Source organism: Lissotriton helveticus, chromosome 6, assembly GCF_964261635.1.
Source record: "Lissotriton helveticus chromosome 6, aLisHel1.1, whole genome shotgun sequence".
NCBI classification, from domain to species: Eukaryota; Metazoa; Chordata; class Amphibia; order Caudata; family Salamandridae; genus Lissotriton; species Lissotriton helveticus.
Genome location: NC_136067.1, coordinates 102,033,282 through 102,058,974, shown reverse-complemented (window position 1 = coordinate 102,058,974; position 25,693 = coordinate 102,033,282). Strand labels below are relative to the sequence as shown.

Sequence of the window (25,693 nt, the reverse complement as noted above, 5' to 3'; positions counted from 1 at the left end):
AGCCTCCATTTATGGAGCTAGCCAATGAGAGCCGGGGGACGTTCCCGAAGTGCTTAGTGCCGACATAGGATTTCACCTGCGCTGAAAAGCTGCGCAGAGCGCAGCCTTTCGGCAGGCGAAACCCAAAAATGAATGTATTCTCATGTAATGCAACTGGTGCTATGTAAAATGCTCAGATACCAGATTCGGGTCAATTATGCGCTATATAAAACTCTGTAAAATAAATACAAAATAAATAGAGAGCTAATAGGTAGAAGGACGGCCTGACTGAAGGTATCATGCATGACATCGGACCACTTGTCCGGCTAACTATGATCACGATGATCAACAATATTATTCACAACATTTGACAGTTTGCAAATCATCTTTATACAACAATTCACAGTTTGATAACAAATTAATGTAACACATTGTAATATACAATGCCAATAGCTCAAACTTTAAAGCTGGGAGACCTATTGCATTGTAAATGCTTGTCTTTTCCGTAATTATTCACGCCTGCTTTTATACCTGTGACAGCGAATTTGAACTGGTGTTCACGTCGAGCGAGACACTTCTCTTCAGGGAATACATTAAACGTCGGGAGCCATGTTTGGAACAGGCAATTATGTAAATTATTTCTGAAGGCAAGGATCCATTTTCTGTATCGTATGCAACGACAACACTTTGATCCTGACCTTAAGATGGCTGTTTTGTTTGGTAGCGTGCGCAGGTGACGTGAGAACGTCGAAAGGGCGTCCGCGTCAGTGCGCGTGCGCAACTCGACATGCGCATTTTGGTCTATCCCGTTGCTGCGCGCTCGTGCCCGTTGCCCCCGTGCCTCGCGCGCGCCCTGGTACAGCCAGTCGTCGACCCCGGACTGTTCGTTGTTCTGTCAGGCGTCGCCATCGATCGTTGATTCTCCTCAGAGGCCGTGGACCCGGCGCTTCGTTCCTACCCTGGGGCCCTTGCCCTGCCCGACCAGCGGCGTAATGTACCGTTCGCGCCCGTTGAGCCCTGAAGTCGGCCGCGGCCTGCTTCCTCCGCTGCCTCCCTTGCCTCCCCTCCCGAGCCTGCCTCCGATTCCCCCCATGCCGCTTCTGCCGCCTTTGACACCGCTGCCTCCTCTGGGGCCGCTCGGATCTGTGGGATCGCTGACGTCGTCGGCCTCGCTGCCATCCTACAGGAGGGAGATGTCCGACCTCACGGGAAGGGTGAGTGTTAAGGGGCGAGCACTGTGGCGGTGCCCTGGAGGGGTGGAGCGGGGACTGTCCGAGATCATGGCAGTGATGGTACTGCAGGATATGAAGAGGAGCCTGAGAGAGCTGATGGAGGGCACGGGAGGAGATACGGGCGACTACATTACAAGCACAGATAGGGGATGTGCAGGGAGACATGAGTGAGCGTGTGGGGTCAGGTTTGTCATTTTGTATGGGGCGTCTCTAAACCAGCTGCCTCTCTGCTCTGTACAAGTTAAACAATATTGGACTTCGAGATCTCATTATAGGGAAAATGGAAAACAGTGGGACCGGTGCAGAGTTAGGGTTGATGTTGGCTTTTTGAGGAGGTAGGGTCAGCTTGCAGCCGCTGAGGTGGCGGAAACAGTATTGCTTGTGTTGGGTAATGTGGAAATGGAGCTCTATTAGAAAGAGGAGTGTCTTGTGCAGACAACATACTCGACAAACCCGTCACTTCTGTAGCACGCCACGTTATATCTAGGCACTATCCTGCTCTTGTCATTAGAAAAGTAACGTAAAATAGTTTAATGCCTTGACTTTAAAATTGCTCCCCAGATACGAGATGATAGTTTTTAATGGATTCCAGGTCCAATCCTTGCAAACGACGTGCCTGATAGTTGCGGTTTAGGATTAATTATTGACAGCAAGATGCATACTTTGAAGTCGTGGGTTACTAGGCGGCCTAAAAGCCAGTTGCACTGTTTACAAATGAAGGGCATTCAGTGAATGGAATAGTTTGAATCTGAAATATTTCTGTCTCTGGCATCTGTTTGTTTTTAATACACGTAATAGTTTGCATGTTATGATTTAGCGATTGGATCAGTCAGCAATGTGCTAAAACGTTGGCTCCTTTTAAAGCAATGCTAGTTATACGCCTTCCACGCCACTATTCCTTTGACAGCTCCGCATACTTTTTTCTTTGTCGTTCGCCAGTTTACGGACTACTTTAGCGCCTTTTTGAACCCTTGAACTGTAGTTTGGTTTACATCCAGAGTTCACTTTTGGGCGGCCTCAATTTGATTGAAGTATAGGGCAATGACCTTTTATATGTGGGGTTGCAAAGGGATATTCACCGAACTCTGGAATCATTGGCACAAAGGCGTACACGGTTTACCAGGTTCGACAAAAGTGTCTCTGGAAGCCAGTGGACCATTACTAATGTACTAAGACAAAGTTCGTCTCTAACATTTTGATTAGCTGGACTCGCCCGTCAGCTGGCATGTCACTGTTTAGAGACGAAGGTTAATCAGGCAAAATAACATTGTTTATATTTAATATAGTTTGAGCGAATTTACGTAGACGTTATCATTTGATGCGTTTATACTACTGCTGCAGGCAGGATAGCATTGTATTAAGTTGTAGGAATTGCCATTGGGTCTATTCCAGGATGTCATCAGACCTGATAGGATTAAAGGCTAACAATAACGTAGAGGATTTATTTCAAGCTCCTCGAACAGTTTTATTGTTCGAATTCACACAGTTTTATTCGATCATTGTGAACAGAACACAAAAGCAAAAGAATAGATATAAAACATACCCAGATCAATACATATTCATATATACATTAGTTAAAACATTATTAAACACATTTTGCTGTGGTCCAATTAAAATCTTGAAAATCATTTATAATAGAAACAAGCATTTGCAATGCAATAGGTCTCGCATTAGGAAAGTTTGAGCTATTGGTATTGAAAATGACACATTTTTAGGTTTCGCCTGTCGAAAGCTGCGGAAGCAGCGTTTCGCCAGGCGAAATCTAATGTTAGAACAATATGGGAGACTTGAACCAGCCCCTTCTTCCATTGGCTAGTTCCATAAATGGAGGCTAGCCATTGGAAGACATCGTTGTCAATGACTTTTTCCCGGTCAGAACGCGAATCGTGGGCGTTTCTGACTCTTTTTTTAAGTCCCGCCCCTTTTTTCGTCATGCCTTTCTGGGCGTTTTTTGTTGCCGGGATTGATTTTGCGTTTTAGAGGTAAGCACGTAAACTAGTTGCATCATACCATTTCAAAATAAGGTCGTGCACTAGTTACTGCCCTCCTGGCGTAAAACCAGTCACGTTATGAATTAAACGTTGTGTAAAATGCCACCGAGTCCTGCTGCCACTTGTTACTTTCTGTCCGGAGTCGGACCGTAGCCACGCCCCTAGAGGCAGGCTACAAATTCATGGCAGCTGCACGGCCAGAATGGATTTCTTTCCTTAGTGAAAACCCTATACCGAGACAAACTAGTTAAAATGTGCGATTTTGTGCTCTTTGTAAGTGCACAAGGTGTAAACGTCGTGTAAAATGCCACCGAGTCCTGCTGCCGCTTGTTACTTTCTGTCCTGAGTCGGAGTCGGACCGTAGCCACGCCCCTAGAGGCAGGCTACAAATTCATGGCAGCTGCACGGCCAGAATGGATTTCTTTCCTTAGTGAAAACCCTATACCGAGACAAACTAGTTAAAAATGTGCGCTTTTGTAAGTGCACAAGGTGTTAGGAATTGCACGCCTCCAGCATCACCCGTATTATTTATCATTTTGTTTATTACTCTGCATTTCTTTTCGTTTCTTGTGAGTGCACTAGACGCTGGGAGGTGCCTGGCTCCCCTGCACTCTACGTTATAGGACACATTTTTAAAATGTATATCACCTTGTTAGTCTGTGTTTTCACTTCTTGTACTGCATTGTAGTTTTGGTTGCTCCTTCTTGCCTGCTAGCCCCGTTTGCCAGCTGCTCTCGACCTCCGGAGTCGGAGTGGACTGTAGCCATGCCCTAGAGGCGGGCTACAAATTCATGGCAGCCGCGCACCCATAAAAAATGTCTTTCCCTGGTGAGAAACCTATATTGAGCCTAACTGGCCCGTGTTTGTAAACTTTGCATTTTTGTGTTCCTTGTAAGCGAACTGAGCGCTCTGAGTTGCCTGGCTTCCGCATCACCCTTAATATTTATCATTTCCCTTATTAGTCTTCATTTCTTCTCATTCCTTGTAAGCGCGCTGGGAGGTGCCTGGCTCCAACATCACCCTTTTTTTTCTATTTCCCTTATTACTCTTCATTTCTTTCTGTTCCTTGTAAGCACACTGGGTGCTGGAAGGGGCCTGGCGCCCCTGCACTCTGCGTATAGGACGCATGTTTTTAATATTTATCTCACCTTGTTAGTCTTTGTAAATTCATAGCAGCTGCGCGGCCAGAATGGATTCCTTTCGTTGGTGAGAAACCTATACAGAGCCTAACTGGCCCGTGTTTTTAAACTTTTCACTTTTGTGTACCTTGTAAGAGCACTAGGCACAGGGAATCGCCTGGCACCCACATCATCCAATTATATATTATTTCCCTTAATACTCTTAATTTATTTTCGCTTCTTGTAAGCACACTAGGCACTGGGAGGTGCCTGGCTCCCCTGCACTCTGTTTAAAGACAAATGTTTTTCATTTATCTCACCTTGTTATTCTTTGTTTTTACTTCTTGAACTGCAATGTAGTTTTGACTGGCTCCTTCTTGCCCGCTTGCCGTGTTAGTCATCCGCTCTTGATCTCGGGAGTCGGACTGTAGCCACGCCCCTAGAGGTGGGCTACAAATTCAAGGCAGCTGCTCGGCCAGAATGGATTCCTTTTCTTGGTGAGAAACCTATACCGAGCCTAACTGGCCCGTGTTTTTTTAATTTGTACTTTTTTGTTCCGTGTAAGCGACTAGGCGCTGGGAGTTGCCTGGCTCCTGCATCACCTTTATTATTTTTAATTTCCTTATTATTCTTCATTCCTTTCCATTCCTTGTAAGCACACTAGGCGCGGGGAGGTGCCTGGCTCCCCTGAACTCTGTTATAGGATGCATGTTTTTAATGTATCTCACCATGTTAGTCTTTGCTTTTACTTCTTGTAAATTGCTGGTTTGGCTTGCTCCTTCTTGCCTGCTTGCCGTGTTAGTCAGTTGCACTCGGTCCTTGGAGTTGGAGTCAGACCGTAGCCATGCCCCTAGAGGCGGCTACAAATTCAAGGCGGCTGCTCGGCCAGAATGGATTCCTTTCCTTGGTGAGAAACCTATACTTAGCCTAACTGGTCCATGTGGTATGCGTAGGTGAGTGTTGAAGCACACTAGCACTGTGTGCAGTGTTTAAACAGTTTGTTATTTACCCTAGCAGAACTGTATAGGCACAGGGCATGGGCAAGCGAGGGTTGACGTGCATTGATACACTATGTGCACAGGTGGCACGCAGATCCTGGTTCTTGTATCCTGGCAGAGCCGTGCACCCACTGGGTATGTATATATCAGGGTTTACGCAAATGAAAAATAATAAAATGCTAAGAAAACTTCCTATAATAACACTGGATACATTAAGGTTTTAGTTTCTGATAATAAAAACGAAATGTGACTTAAAAAGAAAAAGAGATTAAGGTAATGTTTAGGACTAGGTAGCAAGAGGCTTCTGAGTCCAGTGAGGTTACTGTGGATTGATAGACTTCTCTAGTGTGACATACGTTGCCTTTGTGGGAAATGAGGCCTCTTTGTTGGGGGTGAAAGGCTTTTCAATGGGAAAGGAGCAGCATTTCTGCAAAAAATAAGAGGGTGCGATATGACCTCTCTGAGGCGTACCTTAGGGGCTAGGGGTGGTAGTGTTTGTGTATCTCATATTGTGGCAGGTTTGGATGGCCTATTGCCATTTTAAGCATGACAATGAGCTGTTTAGCTTTGTGTTGTTCGGACTAACACTCTGTCTCAATGGGTACTGCTCACCCTGAAAGGCAGCGACATTTTAGGTTGTGTACCAGAACCCCACCAGCCCTGGCTGGTGGAGGCACTTCATCAATGGGAAATTAACCAGCCCTCTTTTTCTCCTTCTCCGCCCTCTCCCTGGCTCTCTGCCCCCGTTGTTCCATCCTCTTAACTCGCCTTCTCCCCAGTGACTCTCTACCTGTCCCCGCCTGCTGTCCCACCCCCTTCTCGCCTCATCTCCGTCTCACGCCTCTGTCCTCCCATTTGCCTGCTATGCACGTTCAATACACCACATCACTTTCTAGCTCTCATGTGCCAGCCACTCCATCAGCGTGTCTGTGCAGGTAACTGGTTGAAGTTTTTTTTACCGTTCTAGTGCACGTTTTTTGGAATTCTATGGGTTTTCCTCTGATTGCAGACATACCTGCACGTAGTAAACTTCCATTTGCTACATGCCTCTTGCTTTTGAAGCACGGTGTTTCAGCTGTTGGTGGCTCTGCAGAAACTCAGTTAAAGAGATGAGCACGCACGTGAGGTAGTCGCCCAGGGAGCTGGAGTGAGAGGCGGCTCGCGCAATGTGTGTGGTGACCACTCAGACCCACGCAGGTGGGCAGCTGGAGGGCCCGGGGTACGGCCATGTCGCCTGCGCCGTGAAAGTTGTGCATGCACGCGCCGAGAATCACAGGGTTACCTCGAGAGATTCTGCAACAGGGCTGGAAGCTCCTGAGCACAGCAGCTCTACCGAGAAGCCGCAGACGTAGGACAGATTGCAACATTAGCATGTCTGGGGGGTTGGAATCTTTATTAGACTTTTATTACATTACTCTAGTGAAGTTTTTCAGTGCTTCTTTCACATTAACCTAAAATTGTACTATAGCAAACAAGGTTTAATTTTGGAATTTCACTCTGGTTTCCGTGTCAAAATGGCTCACCCGTCTATATTAGAATGATTATTTTACATGTTTTGTCCCGTCACTCAAAGACAAAGGCCACAAGGCTCCAGTGAGTAGACCTGATAAGGCAGTCCTACCTTACAGAACTTTGTTTTTTCTTAGCTATATTTACTGAATACACTACCATGAGCTGCATCTCCACCCATCTGATCGTTTTATGAATCCAAGGGATTGGTTCAGTGGCGCAAATCCAAGAGGCCATCTCAAAGTCCCCGGGTTCTGGTTGTTTGTTGTTAATGACACTGACACATCCTTGCAAACCCATCACGGCCCCATTTGTCGTAAATACAAGCCCACGGCCTGCTTTCGCCTCCACTTCCTTCTATGTGTTTTATACCAGCATCACAAGTCCTGTGTTCAGGAGCGAAGCTATTAATGTGCGGCAGGTTCAGTGGCACCGGGGCCGAGACTGTCCTTTTTTTGCACCAGGGTCCCACTAGTTTGTGTTTTTACCCACGCCTTTGACCCTGCACCCACCCCTCCCCCCCCCCTTAATGCACTTCGACCTTTGATTACATGGTAGGCGCATCCTTTGTCACATGGCTTCTCAGCGCTAGCACATCCCGCTGGTCTACTCCCCCACGAAGCAGGCGCGCCCCTGCATGTTTATCAATCCCCGGAGGCAGTGCCTGTGAGAGCCGGGATGAGCTGGAAACAACCCACACCTGCAGTGTGAGAGACAGCAGTGTGTGTAAGAGAGACAGCAGTGTGTGTAAGAGAGACAGCAGTGTGTCTAAGAAAGACAGCAGTGTGTGTAAGAAAGACAGCAGTGTGTGAGAAACAGCAGTGTGTGTGAGAGAGACAGCAGTGGGTGTTTTCAAGGCAGAGTCAGCAGTCTGAGAGAGACAGCAGTGTGAGACCTTTTATTTATGTTGTGGTTTTTGAAACATAAATAAAACGAATTATTTGCAATGTCAATAGCACAAACTTGTGTAAATACGTGACCTATTGCATTGAAAATGCAATAGGTCTCGCATTTGTGAGAGATTAAGCTATTGCCATTGTAAATGACAATGCCATTTATTTATCTGTTTTCAAAACAAACACATAAATAAAAAGTTTGTCATTTACAATGCCAATAGCTCAAACTTTTGCAAAGGCGAAACCGTTGCATTGTAAATGCTTGTTTATTTGTGTGTTGGTTTTGAAAATAGCGGAATTAATATCTTTGTCATTTACAATGCCAATAGTTATAACTTTAGCAAATGTGCCACCTACAGCATTTGTAATGCAATATGTGTTGTATTTACGTGACTTAGATGTATTGATATTACAAATATCAATGTCTTTTAATTTTTCGAAATAATTAATACTTAAATAAAAGTTATTGTAATTTATAATGGCACTAGCTTTAACTTTTGGGAAGATTATGTTCAGTGTATTTAATTGTGATGAAAATCCAAGAACAGAAGTGAAATATTAACATCTTTTTGTGACATTTGTAATAAAGCTTGAAACATTGATAGAACATATTTGAACCAGTTGTTGAATGGTTGCATAGATTGATGCTGTGGTAGCACATAGGGATGCTGTGGTAGCACATAGGGATGCTGTGGTAGCACATAGGGATGCTGTGGTAGCACACAGTGATGCTGTGGTGGCACATAGTGATGCTGTGGTGGCACATAGTGATGCTGTGGTGGCACATAGTGATGCTGTGGTGGCACATAGTGATGCTGTGGTGCCCCTGCGTGATGCTGTGGTGATGCGATAGATAGAGGGCAGGCGATAGATAGATGGATAGATATAATAATAATAATAATAATAATAATCCACATTTGTATAGCGCGCAATCACCCGTTAGGGTCTCTAGGCGCTGGGGGGCCGTCGGGAAGATTAAGCAAGCTATTGCCCAGAGTCGCATGGTGCTGGGCTAACCTGCCGCCGGAGCCGGGGATCGAACCCTGATCCCCAGATTCCAGCGTCAGTCGCCCTGGCCGCGGGGCCACACCTCTCCCACTAGATAGAGTGAGGGCGAAAGATAGATGGATAGAGTGAGGGCGAAAGATAGATGGATAGAGTGAGGGCGATAGATAGATGGATAGAGTGAGGGCGATAGATAGATAGATGGATAGATAGAGTGAGGGCGATAGATAGATGGATAGATAGAGTGAGGGCGATAGATAGATGGATGGATAGAGTGAGGGTGATAGATAGATGGATGGATAGATAGAGTGAGGGCGATGGATGGATGGATAGAGTGAGGGCGATAGATAGATGGATGGATAGAGTGAGGGCGATAGATAGATGGATAGATAGTGAGGGCGATAGATTGATAGATCGAGTAATTATTTGGCGTGTAATTATGTGGCACTGAGTGGTATTTGCAGTGTATGTTGCGTTGAGCGCAGTGTAATTATGTAGCATATAATTATGTGGCACTGAGGGGTAATATGAGGAGTGTATGTTGTATTCAGTAGAGTGTAATTGTGTGGCGTGTAATTACGCGGCACAGAGTGGTATTCGGAGTGTATGTTGCATTGAGTGCAGTGTAATTATGTAGCATATACTTATATGGCATATACTTATGTGGCACTGAGTGGTATTGTGCGGAGTGTGTTGCATTCAGTAGAGTGTAATTATGTTGCGGGTAATTACGTGGCACTGAGTGGTATTTGGAGTGTATGTTGCATTGAGTGGCATGTAATTATGTGGCGTGAAATAATGTGGCACTGAGTGGTATTTGGAGAGTATGTTGCATTGAGTGCAGTGTAATTATCTGGCGTGTAATTATATGGCACTTAGTGCTATTTGGAGTGTATGTTGCGTTGAGCGCAGTGTAATGATGTAGTATATAATTATGTGGCACTGAGTGGTATTGTCTGGAGTGTATGTTGTCTTCAGTAGAGTGTAATTATGTGGCGTGTAATTGTGGCACTGAGTGGTATTGTTTAGAGTGTATGTTGCATTGAGTGCAGTGTAATTATGTAGCATATAATTATGTGGCACTGAGTGGTATTTTGTGTAGTTTGTGTTGCATTCAGTAGAGTGTAATTATGTAGCGTGTAATTATGTGGCACGGAGTGGTATTTGGAGTATATGTTGCATTGAGTGCAGTGTAATCATGTGGCGTGCAATTAGGGACACTGTGTTAAAAGAGAATGCAAAGGACGAATGTCGCTAATCATCCTGTGATTCTGGGCAAATCACTTAATCTCCCTGTGACTAATAAAAATGAATGTGTGTCCTCATGTAACGTAACTGGTGCTATGTAAAGCGCTCTGATACCCGATTCGGGTCAAGTTTGCGCTATATAAAACTCTGCAAAAAAAAAAAGAACGCTGTCAAGTGGGTGAGGGCTGCAGGAAGGGAAACTGGGGTAAACGGGCTGTGGAAAGAGACAATAACTGAGCCTGACAGACAGAGAAGACGCTAGAGAGAGGTGGAGAGAGAGGCCGGGGTACAGCGTCAGCCACACTGAGGGCGAGAAGGGTGCGGGTAGAGGGACAGAGGCCAGGATGCACAGAGAGACAGATACGAGCTGTGAGAGGGACAGAGAGACAGACATAACATGAGAGAGAAGTGGAAGGTAATAAAAAGCGGCAGCACGAAGGAAAGCGGTATGGGGAGAGGTCAACGAAGAGAGCGTGAGAGGGGTGGAGTGAGAGAGAGATGTGAGAGTGAAACTGTGTGTGCGGTGCTGTGTGAGAGACGCAGGGAGTGGGAAACACCAGGTGAGAGGTGCACAGAACAGGAAGTGAGAGGGACACTAGAGGGTGGGGGCTGCAGAGAGGCGGAGCAATCCGTGGAGATGATCAACAGAAAACTATGCCAATGCTTGTTAAAAACGGATACTTTCTGCTTTAAATGGCAAAACGTGTGATTCGACGTCGGAAGAGAATTCTCATCAGTAAGCGAACAAAGTAATTAACACACAGCTGCAAACATATTTCAAGAGGAGTTGTTGTCACTCTCCCAAGAGATCCCCGGAAAAAAAAGAGCGAAAGAGACCAGAACAGGATTAATCAAGAGAATGCCGCAGTAGAGAGATAACAGGAAATGGTCTCAGAGATGAAGGGGCCCGTGACGTTAATCTTCTAAAGAAAAATAAACAAACGTAGGAAAAAATAACGAGGCCAATGACCGTTCACACGAGGGGAAGTGATGAATGAAACAGAGCAGAAATAATGTACAGAAGAGGGAAAATAAAAATTTGGAGATTACGAGTGTGTCGAGGAAGCGAAAGAAAAAAACTTTGTGAAACAAATAGGGCAAAAGGAGGAAAAGGCATTCTTCTTAATTGGACATGCAAATTGCCACAGCTCCAATGGTAAAAGTTCAAAGGCTGATATAAAAGAAGTAGGCGGCGCTCTTCTCTGTGTGCCTTTCTTTGTGTGATGCAAAGGTCCGTTGGTTCGTACACTAGCAGTCTCGGCTTAAGAGCAAGGATTAAATGGTCAAGGAATTCGAAGTAGCCTTTCACTCGGCAGATGCGGCCAATTCATAGCTGTAAGGAAGCATGGTCTTGGCGAATGTTTACTTAACCTCCGCGAACAGTGCCATGTATCTTATTACATAAACAAGTCGGGTGGGGGGGGGCGGGGGAGCAGGGGAGTGAGCATATGGGGTGTGAGTGAGGCCAAGCGTGCGCTGGGTAAGCATTGTGCTTCAAGAGCCTGGTGGTGTGCGAGGCTGTGTGTCGGATGGAGGTGGGGGGGCGGGGGAGCAGGGGAGTGAGCATATGGGGTGTGAGTGAGGCCAAGCGCGCGCTGGCGAAGCGTCACGCTTCAATGGATCACATGCATTGGGAGGAATCCGCTTGTTCAAGAGTGTTGTTTCCCCTACAATAGTTCATAGCTATAAATAGCTCAACCTAAAAACAGTTCATAATATGGTTACAGGGTGTGCTGCTAGAAACTATGCCCACCCTTTTCCTCTTCCTGAGGCAGGGCTATAAATATGAGGCAACACAGAAACAGATGAATGGGTCACGTAGGGCCTTTAAGAAATACATTCCAACCCGACATTGCCTATAATTATGATGCCTCAGAATTGGCAGCATAAACAATTTCCTTTCCTCAGAATATTTTTGACAATATAGTACGATATGCAGATCTGTCTGCGACGCAAGGTTGTTACAGGGGCAGCGATTGAGATCTGCTAGCCTATACTTCTTTTGTGGATATCCCAGGAGAAACGGGATCATGTTTAATTTGAAGCGCAGTAGAATAAATCTGTGCTGTGCGTTGTTTATCCGTGCTAAGTAATGGAAACTATCTCCTGGTATTAATGGGACCAAGTCATTCACAATAATAGTGATGGATCTTTTTAGGTCTCGGCTATTATATCCCGCAGGGATTAATAGGTGAGTATATAGTAGGCAAAACATACTCTTGACCAAGCGCGGATTCTCCCCAATGCATGTGAGGTATTCAAGCGCGACCCTTCGCCAGCGCGCGCTTGGCCTCACTTCTCACTCGCATCCAATATGCTCGTTCCCTCCCACTTGGTCGCTCCCCTGCCCCCCCCACCCCATACGACTTGGAAGAAAGCCTCGCACACCACCATGCTCGTTCCCTCCCACTTGCTCGCTCCCCTGCTCCCCGCACCCACCCGACTTGAAAGGAAGCCTCGCACACCAACATTTGTCTCTCTTACACCACCATCAGACATATTTTAAGACCCTTTACTGCCCTGTTGGTGGCTCGGAGCAGCTCTCATCCCCCATTAAGGTTTCATTATGTTAAATGTTGCACTTTGGATAGTCGAAAACATGCTTTGATTTCAGCTTTCTCTCGGCGTGGACAGGGTTCTGCGGACATCGGGGGGCTCCGCACATTTATACCCCGCTTCTGAACGAGGATCTTTATTTTTATATTCAAATCACGAATACATTCATAGTGGTGGCCAAGCAGGGCTATTTAAAACCCTTTTTTTACCAACCCGTGTGCTTTATTTACAGCCCTTATCTGCTCAATATGAGAGCGCTTCGTCGCTGCCGATGCACCTTCATTGAGCTGTGTGAAGCTCAACCGCTGCTTCGCCTTTTCATTTGTTCAATTGATCACTGGCAGAATTTTGCAGTTTGTGTGGCCTTGGTTACAAGTCAGTTTGTTCTTTTGAGCTTATTTTGTTTCAGCTGCGGGCTGCTTCTTCTCCCGACCGCGCCTGCTTTTCTTTGTCTTACATTTTTATTGTTTTTGCTGTTTTTGGGGTGAAGTTCCCGAGGCTGCTGATAGCTGTTATTTAAGACCCTTTACTGCCCTGTTGGTGGCTCGGAGCAGCTCTCATCCCCCATTAAGGTTTCATTATATGTTAAATGTTGCACTTTGGATAGTCGAAAACATGCTTTGTTTTCAGCTTTCTCTCGGCGTGGACAGGGCTCTGCGGACACCGGGGGGCTCCGCACATTTATATCCCGCTTCTGAACGAGGATCTTTATTTTTGTATTCAAATCACAAATACATTCATAGTGGTGGCCAAGCAGGGCTATTTAAAACCCTTTTTTTACCAACCAGTGTGCTTTATTTACAGCCCTTATCTGCTCAATATGAGAGCGATTCGAAGCTGACATTTTCACTGCCGCAACACGTCCTAGCAGGGATAGGGGTTGCTTGGACCAGCGCGCGAGATCGGACCGAATTTGGGAGGAGAGGGCCGCGTAGTTGAGTCACCGTAGACTCCGTGGATGAGGTATGGGAGTTGTGCGGTCGACAATAATCCCCCCCCCCCCCCCTCCCCATAAGCAGGTAGAGTTGCCTGTGTTTGAGCATTTTTGCCCAGAGGCAGTATGAGGGATTTCCCCCTATTGATTTTGAAGCCGGAGACAGCTCCAAAGGATTCTAACTCAGCCAGGAAGGCGGGGACAGAGCGGTCTGGACGATCCAGAGCAGCTATGATATCGTCGGCGTAAAGGCCGATCACATGAGGTTCCCGGCCAAAGGTCATGCCCTGGATGGCAGGGTTGTCGCAGATCTTTTGCGCAAGGGGCTCTACGTACAAGGCAAACAGGAGGGGCGAGAGGGGTCACCCCTGCCACGTGCCACGCTGGATCTCAAAAGGGTCTGAGCGTAAACCGCCTATGCGAACTCGAGCCTGAGGACGGTGGTAGCAGCTCGCGATCCAAGCCTGAAAGCGGTCTCCTAGCCGAAATCGCCGTAGGACTTGTTGAAGATAGGTCCAGTCAACCCGGTCGAACGCTTTCTCCGCGTCGACAGCCAGCAGTACAGAATCAGAGTTCTGGAAGTGAGCCTTGTCTATCAAATGAAGTATTCGTTTAGTGTTATCGCTGCATTGGCGATTCGGAACAAAGCCCGATTCGTCGGGTTCCAAGATCCCGGGCAGACATGGACCAAGACGCGCCGCTAGGACCCCTGTAAAGAGTTTCAGGTCCAGGTTAAGAAGGGATATAGGCCGGAACGCGGAACAGCGTGTGGGTTTCTTACCCGGTTTAGGCAGTACTACTATCTCGGCTGCAAGCATATCTGGGGGAATGGAGCTCTGGCCCTCAAAGGAGTTGAAAAGCCGGGTGAGAACAGGAGCCAAAAGCTGGCTGAAGGTTTTGTAAAACCCGGCTGAAAAGCAGTCAGGCCCTGGGGATTTGAGGGGGCAGAGGCGGGAGAAAGCGGCAAGTGCTTCATCCAGGCGGGTAGGGGCATCTAGGGCATCCGCACTGGCCTGAGACAACTCCATGACCCTTGCCGATTCCAAGTAGTTATGGACATCCTCCGATGACACAGAGTCGGCTTTATATAGAGTGGCATAGAATGTCCTAAATGCTTCCGTGACCCGGGTCTCACCAGTGATATCCAGACCAGAGTCATCCGTGAGGTTGGTCATTTTGGAGTGTTGGGTTTTAGCCTTCAGGGCGCTAGCAAGTAAGCGGCCCGTTTTGTTCCCCCCAATGTAATAGGAGTGACGGAGGCATAGAGCGGCGAATTCCGCCCGATCTGTATCTAGGCTGGCTAGTTGGGTGTCATGGTTCGCGGCGTTGCCGCGGCCGGCCATTCCCGCATACACACACGGGAGGCCGAAATACTCACTTCCGGCCGGAAGTTGAGTACCCGGTCTAGTCCCGGGCAGCAAAGCACCGAAGCACTTCCGGGGGAAACGCATAACCAGCGCGTTTCCTGCCGGCTTGGTGCTTCGGATTCCGGATTCCCGCTTGCCAAGACCTGCCTGTCCAGTTCGGAGACGAGCCGCGCTGGAGCGCTGCTCGGCTGTCACGTCAGCCGCCCTTAGGAGCCCTCTTACTCCTCGGCTGACATTAAGTAGGCAAGCCGCGCTGGAGCGCTACTTTGCCTCTAGACTGCGCCATTAAGGAGCACTTGTTTGTTCCTTCTCCTGGGGGTTCCAGGAAAGTGCCCGTTTTTTGTTTTCTTAACCCCTGATGCGCAGGAGCGCCTTGTGGGTGTTTGTGGACCTGGATTGTGTTTTGGGGTTTTCTACTTACGGTTTCTCACCGCGCAGGAGCGCTTCAGGGAAACAAATTAGCCTACAGACTTGTTTTCAGCTACACGCGCAGGAGCGCTTTCTTTTTGTTTTAGCTTGGGTGAAACGTGCAGGAGCGCTTTCTTTAGTTTTGAACTTGGCGGTAACGCGCAGGAGCGCCCTACCTTTGCTAGTCACAGCCGGAGCTGTTCTCATCTGGGGACCTTCCTTCCCGGGAGCATTGGTGAGTCCTCAAGGGGTGCCAAGGTCTGTGAGTGTATGTGGGGGGTGATTCCTTTTCGGGTCTGATACAGTCTCTGATCTATCTTCTTTGGTTTCCAGTTGACACCGGGACGCCCCGCCAGCTCCACGCCATCCTTAACCCTACACCCTGGCTCCCATCCCTGCGTCCATCTCATCCCTGCGTCCATCTCATCCCTGCTGGGTATTGTCTTCCACGAGGGTCAGGTGGGTACAGGGACGGGTGCTCTTGTCGTCTCTGCGGAATCGCGTCACAAGCAAAGGTAAGACTTGGGGGGCACCCTGACATTGGGCTCTAGCGGCCTTCAATTGTCTCCAGACCCGCGGGGCGCCGGTGCGACTGTGGACCCTCTCTAGTTCAGAGACCTGAGCAGTGAGGTCATCGTTTTTGCTTTGCAGACCTTCGCTTCTGCCGCTGCAATAGCGATAAGCTCGCCGCGAGCCACCACTTTCAAGGCCCCCCAGAGGGCAGACACCGGAGTCTCGGGGGTGTCATTAATAGCCAGATATTCAGCGAGGCACGTGTGAAGTTGCTTGGTGACCTCCGGCCGGTGTAAGAGGGTTTCACGCAGTCGCCACGCTCCAGGGGGGCGAGTGGACTTGGGAACCTGGAGTGTCAACTCCACCGCATCGTGATCAGACAGTGCCGCTGGGACAATGCTTACATCTCTGAGAGTGGTAAGTAGTTCAGAAGAACCTAAGTAGTGGTCTAACCTGGCATACGTGCGATGTACGTTGGATTAAAACGTAAAGTGCGATGTGTTGGGATGTGTAGCCCTCCATAGATCCACTAGGTCTCTCTCGTGTAGCCAGTCTTTACCGGCGGCTGTAATGGCGCCGGTGTCCCCATAGCGGTGTCCCGACCTGTCTATATTTGTGCCCATCACTAGATTGAGATCCCCCCCCAATGAGCAAGAGAGAGGTAGGGGATTGAAGTGACTCGGAAATGGCGCCCTTTAAAAAGGCTTCTTGTCCTGAATTCGGGGCGTAGAGGGAGACAATCGTGAAGCGTTGGCCCCCCAGTAAAAAGGTGTATGCTAGCAGCCTGCCTTTGATCTCCCCCACGCTGCCACGGAAGCGCTTAGAGACTAAAATAGCCACCCCGCCTTTTTTGTTGGGAGAGAGGAAAAAAACTGCCGGGGAAAGGCGCGTGAGCGCATCCTATGCCAGTCTGTAGGCAGGAGATGGGTTTCCTGTAATAAACATATGTCGGCCCCGGAGTTCTCCAGGTATGAGATCACAGCCCTTCGTTTAATCGGGCTATTCAAGCCCTTCACATTAAGGGTTAATACCTTCAAACTAGACTCCATCGTAGGTGAGCAAACGATCCATGGGCTAAGTGAATGCAGTCCCATTGTTGGAGCCGAGGACGACTCGGTGAACATTCCAGTCCCACCGAACCCCCTGGCACACTGGGTCCCTCCCACAATCCCACTCCCAGCCCCCCGTCCCAACATCGCCCCCCCCCACACCCTCTCCTCACCCCCCTCTAACGCCCCAACTCCCAAACCAGCTTCCCCAAACCAAGATCCAAATGCTCAGACTTGAATGTTCATCTCCCCCCACCCAATGCCCACTCCCCAACCCCCAAACTAGAAGAATGTATAGTCCCAGTCCTGTCAGTCCAAACAGGGCCGTGGTGAAATCACTTACAAGGGTCATGTCCGATGGCGGCCATCGCGGCCCCCGCCCGGTACCCTCCCAGCCCATGAGCAAGGTACGTGCTATGATCAATCTCCCCATCAAGTGTAAAGATCATTTAGAGGGTGATGTCTCTTTGGCTACTTCCGCCACTGCCGTCGCCCTCTCCTGCGTGATGATGTGGGCGTCGGGTTTCAAGCGTTGCGACGGGGATCGTCTACGGCCCACTGTCTGCGGCCCACTGTCTGCCAGTCCCCTCTGGAGGACCCCTGTGACACTCTCACCATCGGCGCATCTTCTTCCAAATCAAGTCCCAGAAGAGCACAAGTGTCTTTGAGCGAGCACATTTTGTGTAGGGCCCCATTCCATTTAAATATCAGCCTGAACGGGTGGCCCCATGAGTATGGAATTTCTTGCCGTCGCAGAAAGTCCGTCGCTACTTTAAACACTTTCCGTTTTTGTAGTGTGATGGCCGAAAGATCCTGGTATAGGGCGACGGGGTGGCCTTGAAATTTAAGAGGCTGTGCCCGTCTGGCTTCCCGAAGAATCCGCTCCTTTAGCGGGAAGTCAGGAAGAAAGGCTAAGATGTCCGGCGGCGGGGCGGAAGCGCGTCTAGGAATTCCAACTCTGTGTGCCCGATCAATGCGGACGATAAAGTCAGCAGGTTCCCCCAAGATGCTGCGGAAAAGGTCCTTTAGGTAGCTTGTGACATCTGTCCCTTCCGCTTTCTGAGGGACCCCCCGGACCCATATGTTGTTGCGACGGGAGCGGTTTTCGAGGTCCTCCACGTGGGCCTGGAGGTCCAGTTGCTGGTCTGTAAGTCTCAGGACTTCCTGTTGGAGCTGTTCGATTTCGTCGCTTCTAGTCTGGTCGGCGTCCTCGATAGCGACCACCCGTTCCCCAAGACCCTCCACGTCCCGTCTGAGTTCCTGGACCTCACCTGCCACCTCCTGCTTCAGGGACTTGAAATCATCCCTGAGGGAATTGAACAGTGTCTCCAGAAAGGACCGGGTGATGGGCACTTGGTCGCTGGACGGCTCCGGCGGCAGTCTTGTGGTCTCAGGGGAGGGTGGGTCCTTGCCGGCCTTATGCTGGGATTTTGCCATCATCTCTGGGAGTGTTTGGGTTGTTTTTTTCCCCCTGAGTCCCGCCATGTCGCGCCCAGCCACCGGGACGGTCCCGCTCTGTGATCTCTAGGGAGCCGGAGGCAAGCGCAGAGGCCCGGCAGTCCCAAGGGTAAGTGTGATCTGTGCGGCAGGGAAAACGGTGCTCTCACTGCTGTGTCAGGGCTTCCCGACGGAAATCGAGGCGGCCAGCTGCCGCGCTGACGATGGTTTGCGCCTTGTCACTCACCTCGTGGTCAAAGCCAATCTTTTGTTGAGCGGCCGGGGCCCCGGGTTCAAGAATATGGCAGCGAACCTCGTGGCACCAAGGGGCAACCAGACAACTGGTGGCTTCTTCAGGGGGCCCCGCGTCCCTCACCGCCGACCCCCACGATCACCAAGAGGCGGGCAGGAGCAGTCAGGCAAGTTCGTGCATTGGGGTAGGCCTCCCCTTCCAAACTACCGCACCAGCCTCCAGACGACCCCCGGGCTGCTATATGTATGGATGGGAAGAAGTAGCTAGGGCTCAAATGTCCGGCAGCATTGATGGGAAGCGCGCCGCCCTACCACTTTCCCGCCGGCGCAGCGCTGCCCACAGACCCAGCCGGACCCAGCACCGGGAGCTCGATCATGCCCCCCGAGCCTCCTCAGTAGCACCCACTGCTGCTCTCCTCACCTCTTCACACTGGTCTGGTGCCGCCCGTCGGTCTCCAGTGTTCCCTGGCCGCCTTCCGCCGCAGCTCCAGTCTCCCGGTGCTGTCCGTTGCTCCGTCAGGCCAAGTCCGCTGGGCCCTGCCGGCGGGGTGCAGCTCTGCCGTCCCTCCCCGGCTCAATAGCCGTGCAAGTCCAAAGCTGGGGCCTCTCGCCTTAGGACACCCGTCCAGCTCAACTCGGGGCAGCATGTCGTGCTAAATGTGCCTCTGATGCCGCCTCCACACCACAGGGACACTCCGGTAGAGCCGTGATGTGCTACGCAGTTGCCCCTCCCAGTAGGCCCAAAGCCGGGGCCTCAATTTTCACGACTCCCGGGCGGTCCCTCCACCACCGGCCGGGTCGCGTTGGCGGCACTCAGCGTCCTGCGAGGGTCCCAAACCCAGTGTCGGAGGCAGCAGGACGTCTCCGTGGGCTCCGCAGGCAGTTAGTCGGCCCGTTCGGGGGCCGGGGCAGGGAGTGCACTAGCAAGTCACTTCTCCGGGGCGGCCGCCGTTACAGGAGTCGCGGCAGATCTGTCCCTTCGTGTTGAGAGCCCCGCCGGGGCCGCACAGATTCAGCGACAGTTCTCCCGGGGCAACAGCCGATCTCCGCTCCCGATATCGGATGTGCTTGGTGCTCTGGGGAGGTTAGGTGTTACTTTTAGGGGCTTTAGGAGGGATCGGGGCAGGGAGCCGCGGAGACCTGCGTCCTATCAGGTCGCCATCTTGGACACGCCCCATCCACGCCTGTGTTTTTAAGTCCTTCTCTCTCACCCACCTGGCTATTTTATATTCTAAGCGTAGTGAACGTAGTTTGGGGTAGTCCCTGGGAGATTTTTTTTTAAGTGTTTACAAGATCTATTTCGGCTTTAGTGCAGGCTGAGTCGAACCACCCCTTTTTTGCTACTGAATTTGATGACTTTGGCCGCGTAATTGCTATTTTTATTTTTGACAGAAGGGCAATTAAGCTGGTGACCATGTCTGTTGGGGTTAGGTCTTCTCCCAGGCATTCTATAATATCTTTCTTTGTGTGCCTGAATTTCGGGGACCAACTTTAATTTTACCACTGTCCATTTCAGTTGGTAACCATTTTTTCTGGACAGGTTCACATCCGCAAGAACCAGATTATGTTCTTTGGGTGTAGGAAGGATTTTTAGCTGAGTCAATAGTATGGCATGGTCGCTATAGGGTGAAAACCTAATGCTCTTAAGGTCTACCTTCTGTAGTAGATGTCCCAACACTAAAACAAAATCGATGGTCGTTTCCTGAGTGCCTCTATTAAAAGTTGACCTGTGCCCTTTTTCATTAGACTCGCTTAATATAAACAGATTCCACTGGGATAGCAAGTTGTTTAAGGCCTCTCCATACCCATTATTCGAGAAATGCAGGAGGGGATTACCGCCTGTGGTTTATACACCACAGACTCTAGTCTCAGTAAGTTTACATAGATGAGTATTGAAATCCCCTGCCAATATGAGATTCACATTTCCCCCTTTCTTCCTTTTGTACAATTTGTCAGTCTCCACCGCTAAGGCATCCACTGCAGCTCTAGAGTTTCTCCCAAGTTCATTGTTAGAGAAGTTGACAAGAGTACAACTATTCTGTTTCCTAATGTCCAACTCTAGTATCTGGAAATGGGTGTGTAGTGGCCCGACTTGTCTAACTTGGAGTGGTAGGGTATTTGAGATTAGTGTATGTAGACCCCCCTTTGCCTTTCCTGATGCTGCAGGCTCAGCTGGGGAGTGGAAGGAACGAAACCCCGTAAAAAGGAAGGGTCTATTGCCCAAGTTTCCTGAAATAAGACGAATTCCATATCCTGCCACTCATTCAGCCAATGTTGGTTCATTAATTTGGAGGCTAAACCTGACTCATTCCACAACCCATGTTTGCTCTGGAGCCCTTGATTATATTCGAGGGGCGGGGGTCTGCCTAAGTCCCGGAGTTCCTTGCACCAGAGTTACATCTACAGGGACCACTTTAAAAGCTGTTGGATTAAGTAGAGGTGCCCGTGAACTGTTTTCTGCCATGGCAGTGATGGGAGATTTGATTGATGATTGGGATGGTGACAGGGTTAGTCAATCACAATCCTCCATGTTAGACAGGCCGCAAATCTATTTTGTAGGCTAATCCCAGGATTTATGTTGGGACCCCCGTTCCAGTCAGTTAACAAATTCCAAGTTTTGTCCATTTGAGCCCTCCCCCCAGGACCATCCTGGCCGGCATAAAAGTATTCCAACGCTAGGGGTATTATTTGGGTGTTCCTTAATGCAGGAATATGTAGGTTAGCCAGGAGGGAGACACTTGCATGTGAGTTATTAAAATTAATTACCACACAATCTCCATCATAATATTTACTTTGCCCCCCCTACCCAACCAACTCTCCTGGCCATAATCAATTCATGAGCCAACACCTTCCTCCCCCGACTGGTCACGTTAACATTATTCAGTTAGCAGTGCAGGCATTTGTCCATTAACTGTCCAGTAGTTTCGCACTGATTTTCACGGAGAAGAGGGACGTTTGCCAGAACCAGGACCAATGGGGCGGTGGCAGCTGGAAAATGAAGGATATGATGCCTAAAAGTCTGTTGCGCGCCAACATTTTGATCTTGGCTTCTTTCCTTATGTGCTGCTCTCATTTTTGCCTTCTGGAATAATAATGGCTGGGAAATGATGGCTCTTTCCTTCCGAGCTAAAAGGCTGTGCGTGGCCCCAATTGGGTTGGCATTTTTGGGAGTGTTGAGGTCTTGCATTAGATGACTGTCAAGGCCTCCAGATGGTAAATACGGTACTAGTGGTTGCTTCAAATTTACCACTAGAGGAGTGTCCCAAATTTCTCTTGATGGTTTTTGAGTGCTGGATGTTAATTGTTGGCGGGCGCGGATGGCAGGCATTCTGGCAAGTAGAGTCCGATTCTGCGATTCCAACTCCGCCAAGCAGAACTCGATTTGGGTCAGTTTGTCAAGAATAGGAGCCAGTACCTCATTTATTTTTCCTATAACCCCCAGCCCGGCCTCTATGCTGCTAGAGTCCGGAGGTAACAAAGAGTTCAGCATTGTTAAAGAGCTCTCCAACCCCAGCGCCTGCATCAACGACATCACACCCTCGCAAGACCTCTGCGACTCACTCGCCTCGTTCTTCCACCGCAAGATCGCCGACATTCACAACAGCTTTGGCACGCTGACCACGCACCCAACCACCGAACCAGCGCCCCCCACCACCACCCTGTGCACCTGGACCCCTGTCAGCACCGAAGACACCACCCGCCTGATGAACACCATCCACTCTGGCTCCCATACCGACCCCTGCCCACACATCTTCAACAAAGCCGACTCCATCATCGCACCCCAACTCCGGAACATCATCAACAGCTCCTTCGCATCCGCCACCTTCCCGGAGAGTTGGAAACATGCCGAGCTGAGCGCCCTCCTGAAGAAACCCACCGCGGACCTGAAGAACTTTGGCTGGAAAGAGGACGAGCGAGATGGGGCAAAGTCATTGAGAAGACCGTCAACAGACAATTCTCCACCTTCCTCGAGACCAACGGATCCCTCGACCCCTCACAGTCCGGCTTCCGAGCAAACCACAGCATCGAGACTGCCCTCATCGCAGCCACCGACGACATCAGGTCCCTGCTTGACAACGGGGAACCTGCTGCCCTCATGCTCCTGGACCTCTCAGCAGCCTTCGACACCGCATGCCACAGCACCCTGATACAGCGCCTCAGCAACACCGGAATCCAGGGAGCGGCCCTGGAGTGGATCAACTCGTTCCTCGACGGAAGAACCCAGAGTCCGCCTCCCCCCGTTCCGATCCGCGGCCACCGACGTCATCTGCGGCGTTCCGCAAGGATCCTCACTCAGCCCCACCCTCTTCAACGTCTACATGAGCCCTCTCGCAGCCATCGCACGCCAACACAACCTCAATATCATCTCCTACGCCGACGACACCCAGCTGATCCTCTTCCCTCACCCCGCCACCGCCAAAGCCAACCTCCAGGAAGGAATGAAAGACGTCGCGGAATGGATGAAGATCAGCCGTCTGAAACTGAACTCAGACAAGACGGAAGTCCTCATCCTCGGACCATCTCCCTCTGCCTGGGACGACTCCGGGTGGCCCCCTGCCCTGGGCACCGCACCCAAGCCAACGGACCACGCACGCAACCTGGGCTTCATCCTGGACTCCTCCCTCACGATGAACAAGCAAGTCAACGCCGTCTCGTCATCCTGCTTCAACACCCTGCGCATGCTCCGAAAGATCTTCCGATGGATCCCTACCGAAACAAGGAAGACGGTCACCCAGGCCCTAGTCACCAGCTGTCTGGACTACGAGAACACCCTCTACGCTGGAACCACAGCCAAACTCCAGAAAAGACTCCAGCGCATTCAGAACGCCTCAGCACGACTCATCCTGGACATCCCTCGCCACAGCCACATCTCTGCCCACCTGAAAGACCTGCACTGGCTCCCCGTCAACAAGAGGATCACGTTCAGACTCCTCACCCACCCACGCACACAAGGCTCTCCACGACACGGGCCCGAAATACCTCAACAGCCGCCTCACATTCTACACACCCGCCAGCTCCGATCCGCCAGCCTCGCCCTCGCCTCCGTCCCATGAATCCGCAAATCCACCATCGGAGGAAGATCCTTCTCCACCTGGCTGCCAAAACATGGAACTCCCTCCCCACTCACCTACGGCTGACCCTGGACGATCTCTCCGTCAGGAAACAACTCATGACCTGGCTGTTCGAGCAGTAGCAACCCCCCCTCAGCGCCTTGAGACCCTACGGGTGAGTAGCGCGCTATACAAATTCTGATGATTGATTGATTGCTTGCTCCGGTAATGATAACTTTGGGTTCCTGGCGTTGGCCTTCGTTTGGGCAGGTTTAGGTTTCAGAGCACAAGTAGGCTTGGGTTTTTTGGGTATTGCACCATTTATGGCCCAGCCTGCCCTGGTTTGTTTGGTGGGTGGCAGCTGCGAGGAATAATTCTGTGGGGAGACAAGTTGGGGGAAGGAATCTTTTCCCCTTCGTGGGGCAAGTTCTGTGATGTGATTTACAGGAAGACAGCCACTCTGATCTAATACCAGGACTGTTGGAGTTACAGGGATTGGCAGCGTTGTAAGTGGTAAGGTAACTGACTCTGGGGGTGGGGTCGGGGATAGACTCAGTCTTAGTGAGGCAGAGTCCAAAGAAAGACGTCTTTCGGTCAACTCTATCTCATGGGAGAGGACACTTGCTGCTCTTATGAGGAAGGAGTCCAATGTTGCTCCGCCCCTCCCGCTGGACTTCTCTTCGCATCCCTTTCCTTTCAACATAGTTGTCCGCCCGGATAGCAACGGATAAACTGTACGTTAACAGGAATGCAGATGAAAGGGAATCGACCTGGGCGCGTGGTCAGCTAGTCAGCTGCAATGGTGGCAAAGGAGCCTGGGACGTGTAGTCCAGTCCCACTCCTGCTCCCAAACGAAGTAATGGCAGTAGCAGTGTCGGCGGTGTCCTCTCAAGGGGCGAGTTGTGGTTCCCTTATTACGTCTTGTCTGAGACAGTGCATGCTGTCTTTTCGAGACATTTAGTAAGTGGCTTTTAAAAGTGCCACCAGAGGCTTTGGCTGGCCTACAGCTTGCGTTCACGAGCTCGTGCACGTGCACAGCTGCCATCAGTGCACGCTTCCACCAGGCACACACACTACCAGCTGTCTGTGCTCGCTTTCAGCAGGCACACACACACCACCAGCCGTCGGTGCACGCTTTCAGCAGGCACACACACACACACCACCAGCCGTCGGTGCTCGCTTTCACCAGGCACACACACACCACCAGCCGTCGGTGCATGCTTTCACCAGGCACACACACACACACACACACACCACCAGCCATCGGTGCATGCTTTCACCAGGCACACACACACACACCACCAGCCGTCGGTGCATGCTTTCACCAGGCACACACACACACACACACCACCAGCCGTCGGTGCATGCTTTCACCAGGCACACACACACACACCACCAGCCGTCGGTGCACGCTTTCACCAGGCACACACACACACCACCAGCCGTCGGAGCACGCTTTCACCAGGCACACACACACCACCAGCCGTCGGTGCACGCTTCCACCAGGCACACACACCACCAGCCGTCGGTGCACGCTTCCACCAGGCACACACACCACCAGCCGTCAGTGCATGCTTCCATCAGGCACACACACCACCAGCCGTCAGTGCACGCTTCCAGGCCGAAGTAATTACCCCTATGGGCCGAAGTAATTACCCCTATGGTTACTGCTCTGGTCAATGAGTCACTAGCTTTGGGAATGGTGCCCGCCCAGTGGAAACAAGCCAAACTCCTCCCTCTGATTAAAAAAACCCACTGCCGATCCACTGATTACATCAAACTATCGGCCCATATCCCTTCTCCCAGCCCTTGCCAAAGTATGCGAGAAGGCCGTATTTCGGCAGCTGGAGAGGTTCGTGGAATCCTCAGGGGCACTCCATCCGGCCCAATTGGGGTTCCGTACCTCTTTTAGCACCGAGACTGCACTTGTGGAGATGGCAGAGGCCATCAGGGAATGCCTGGACGGAGGCGGCAGAGCGGCTCTAATTTTATTGGACCTCTCTGCCGCATTCGATACGGTGCCTCACCTCCAGCTTTTGTCTAGGCTGGAGGATATTGGCATCTCGGGCATGGTCCTTGGGTGGATCAAGTCTTTCCTGTCTGACCGGTCCCAACAAATCTGGTTACCTCCCTTTCATTCTTCTAACCGC

The 25,693-nt window shown here is 50.3% G+C and overlaps 1 protein-coding gene across 2 annotated transcripts in view; it reads left to right on the top strand.

Moving 5' to 3' along the window:
• Nucleotides 1–750: 750 nt before the first annotated feature.
• The window catches only part of LOC144762286 (uncharacterized), a 729,681-nt gene continuing 704,738 nt past the window's right edge, over nucleotides 751–25,693 (top strand). Inside the window, exon 1 of one of the 2 annotated variants that reach the window (XM_078647423.1) lies at nucleotides 751–1,193. In XM_078647423.1, coding sequence (XP_078503549.1) covers nucleotides 972–1,193 — 222 coding nt within the window. In that variant the 5' untranslated portion in view covers nucleotides 751–971. The remainder of the gene's footprint in view (nucleotides 1,194–25,693) is intronic. The other variant, XM_078647425.1, reaches the window with a different exon arrangement.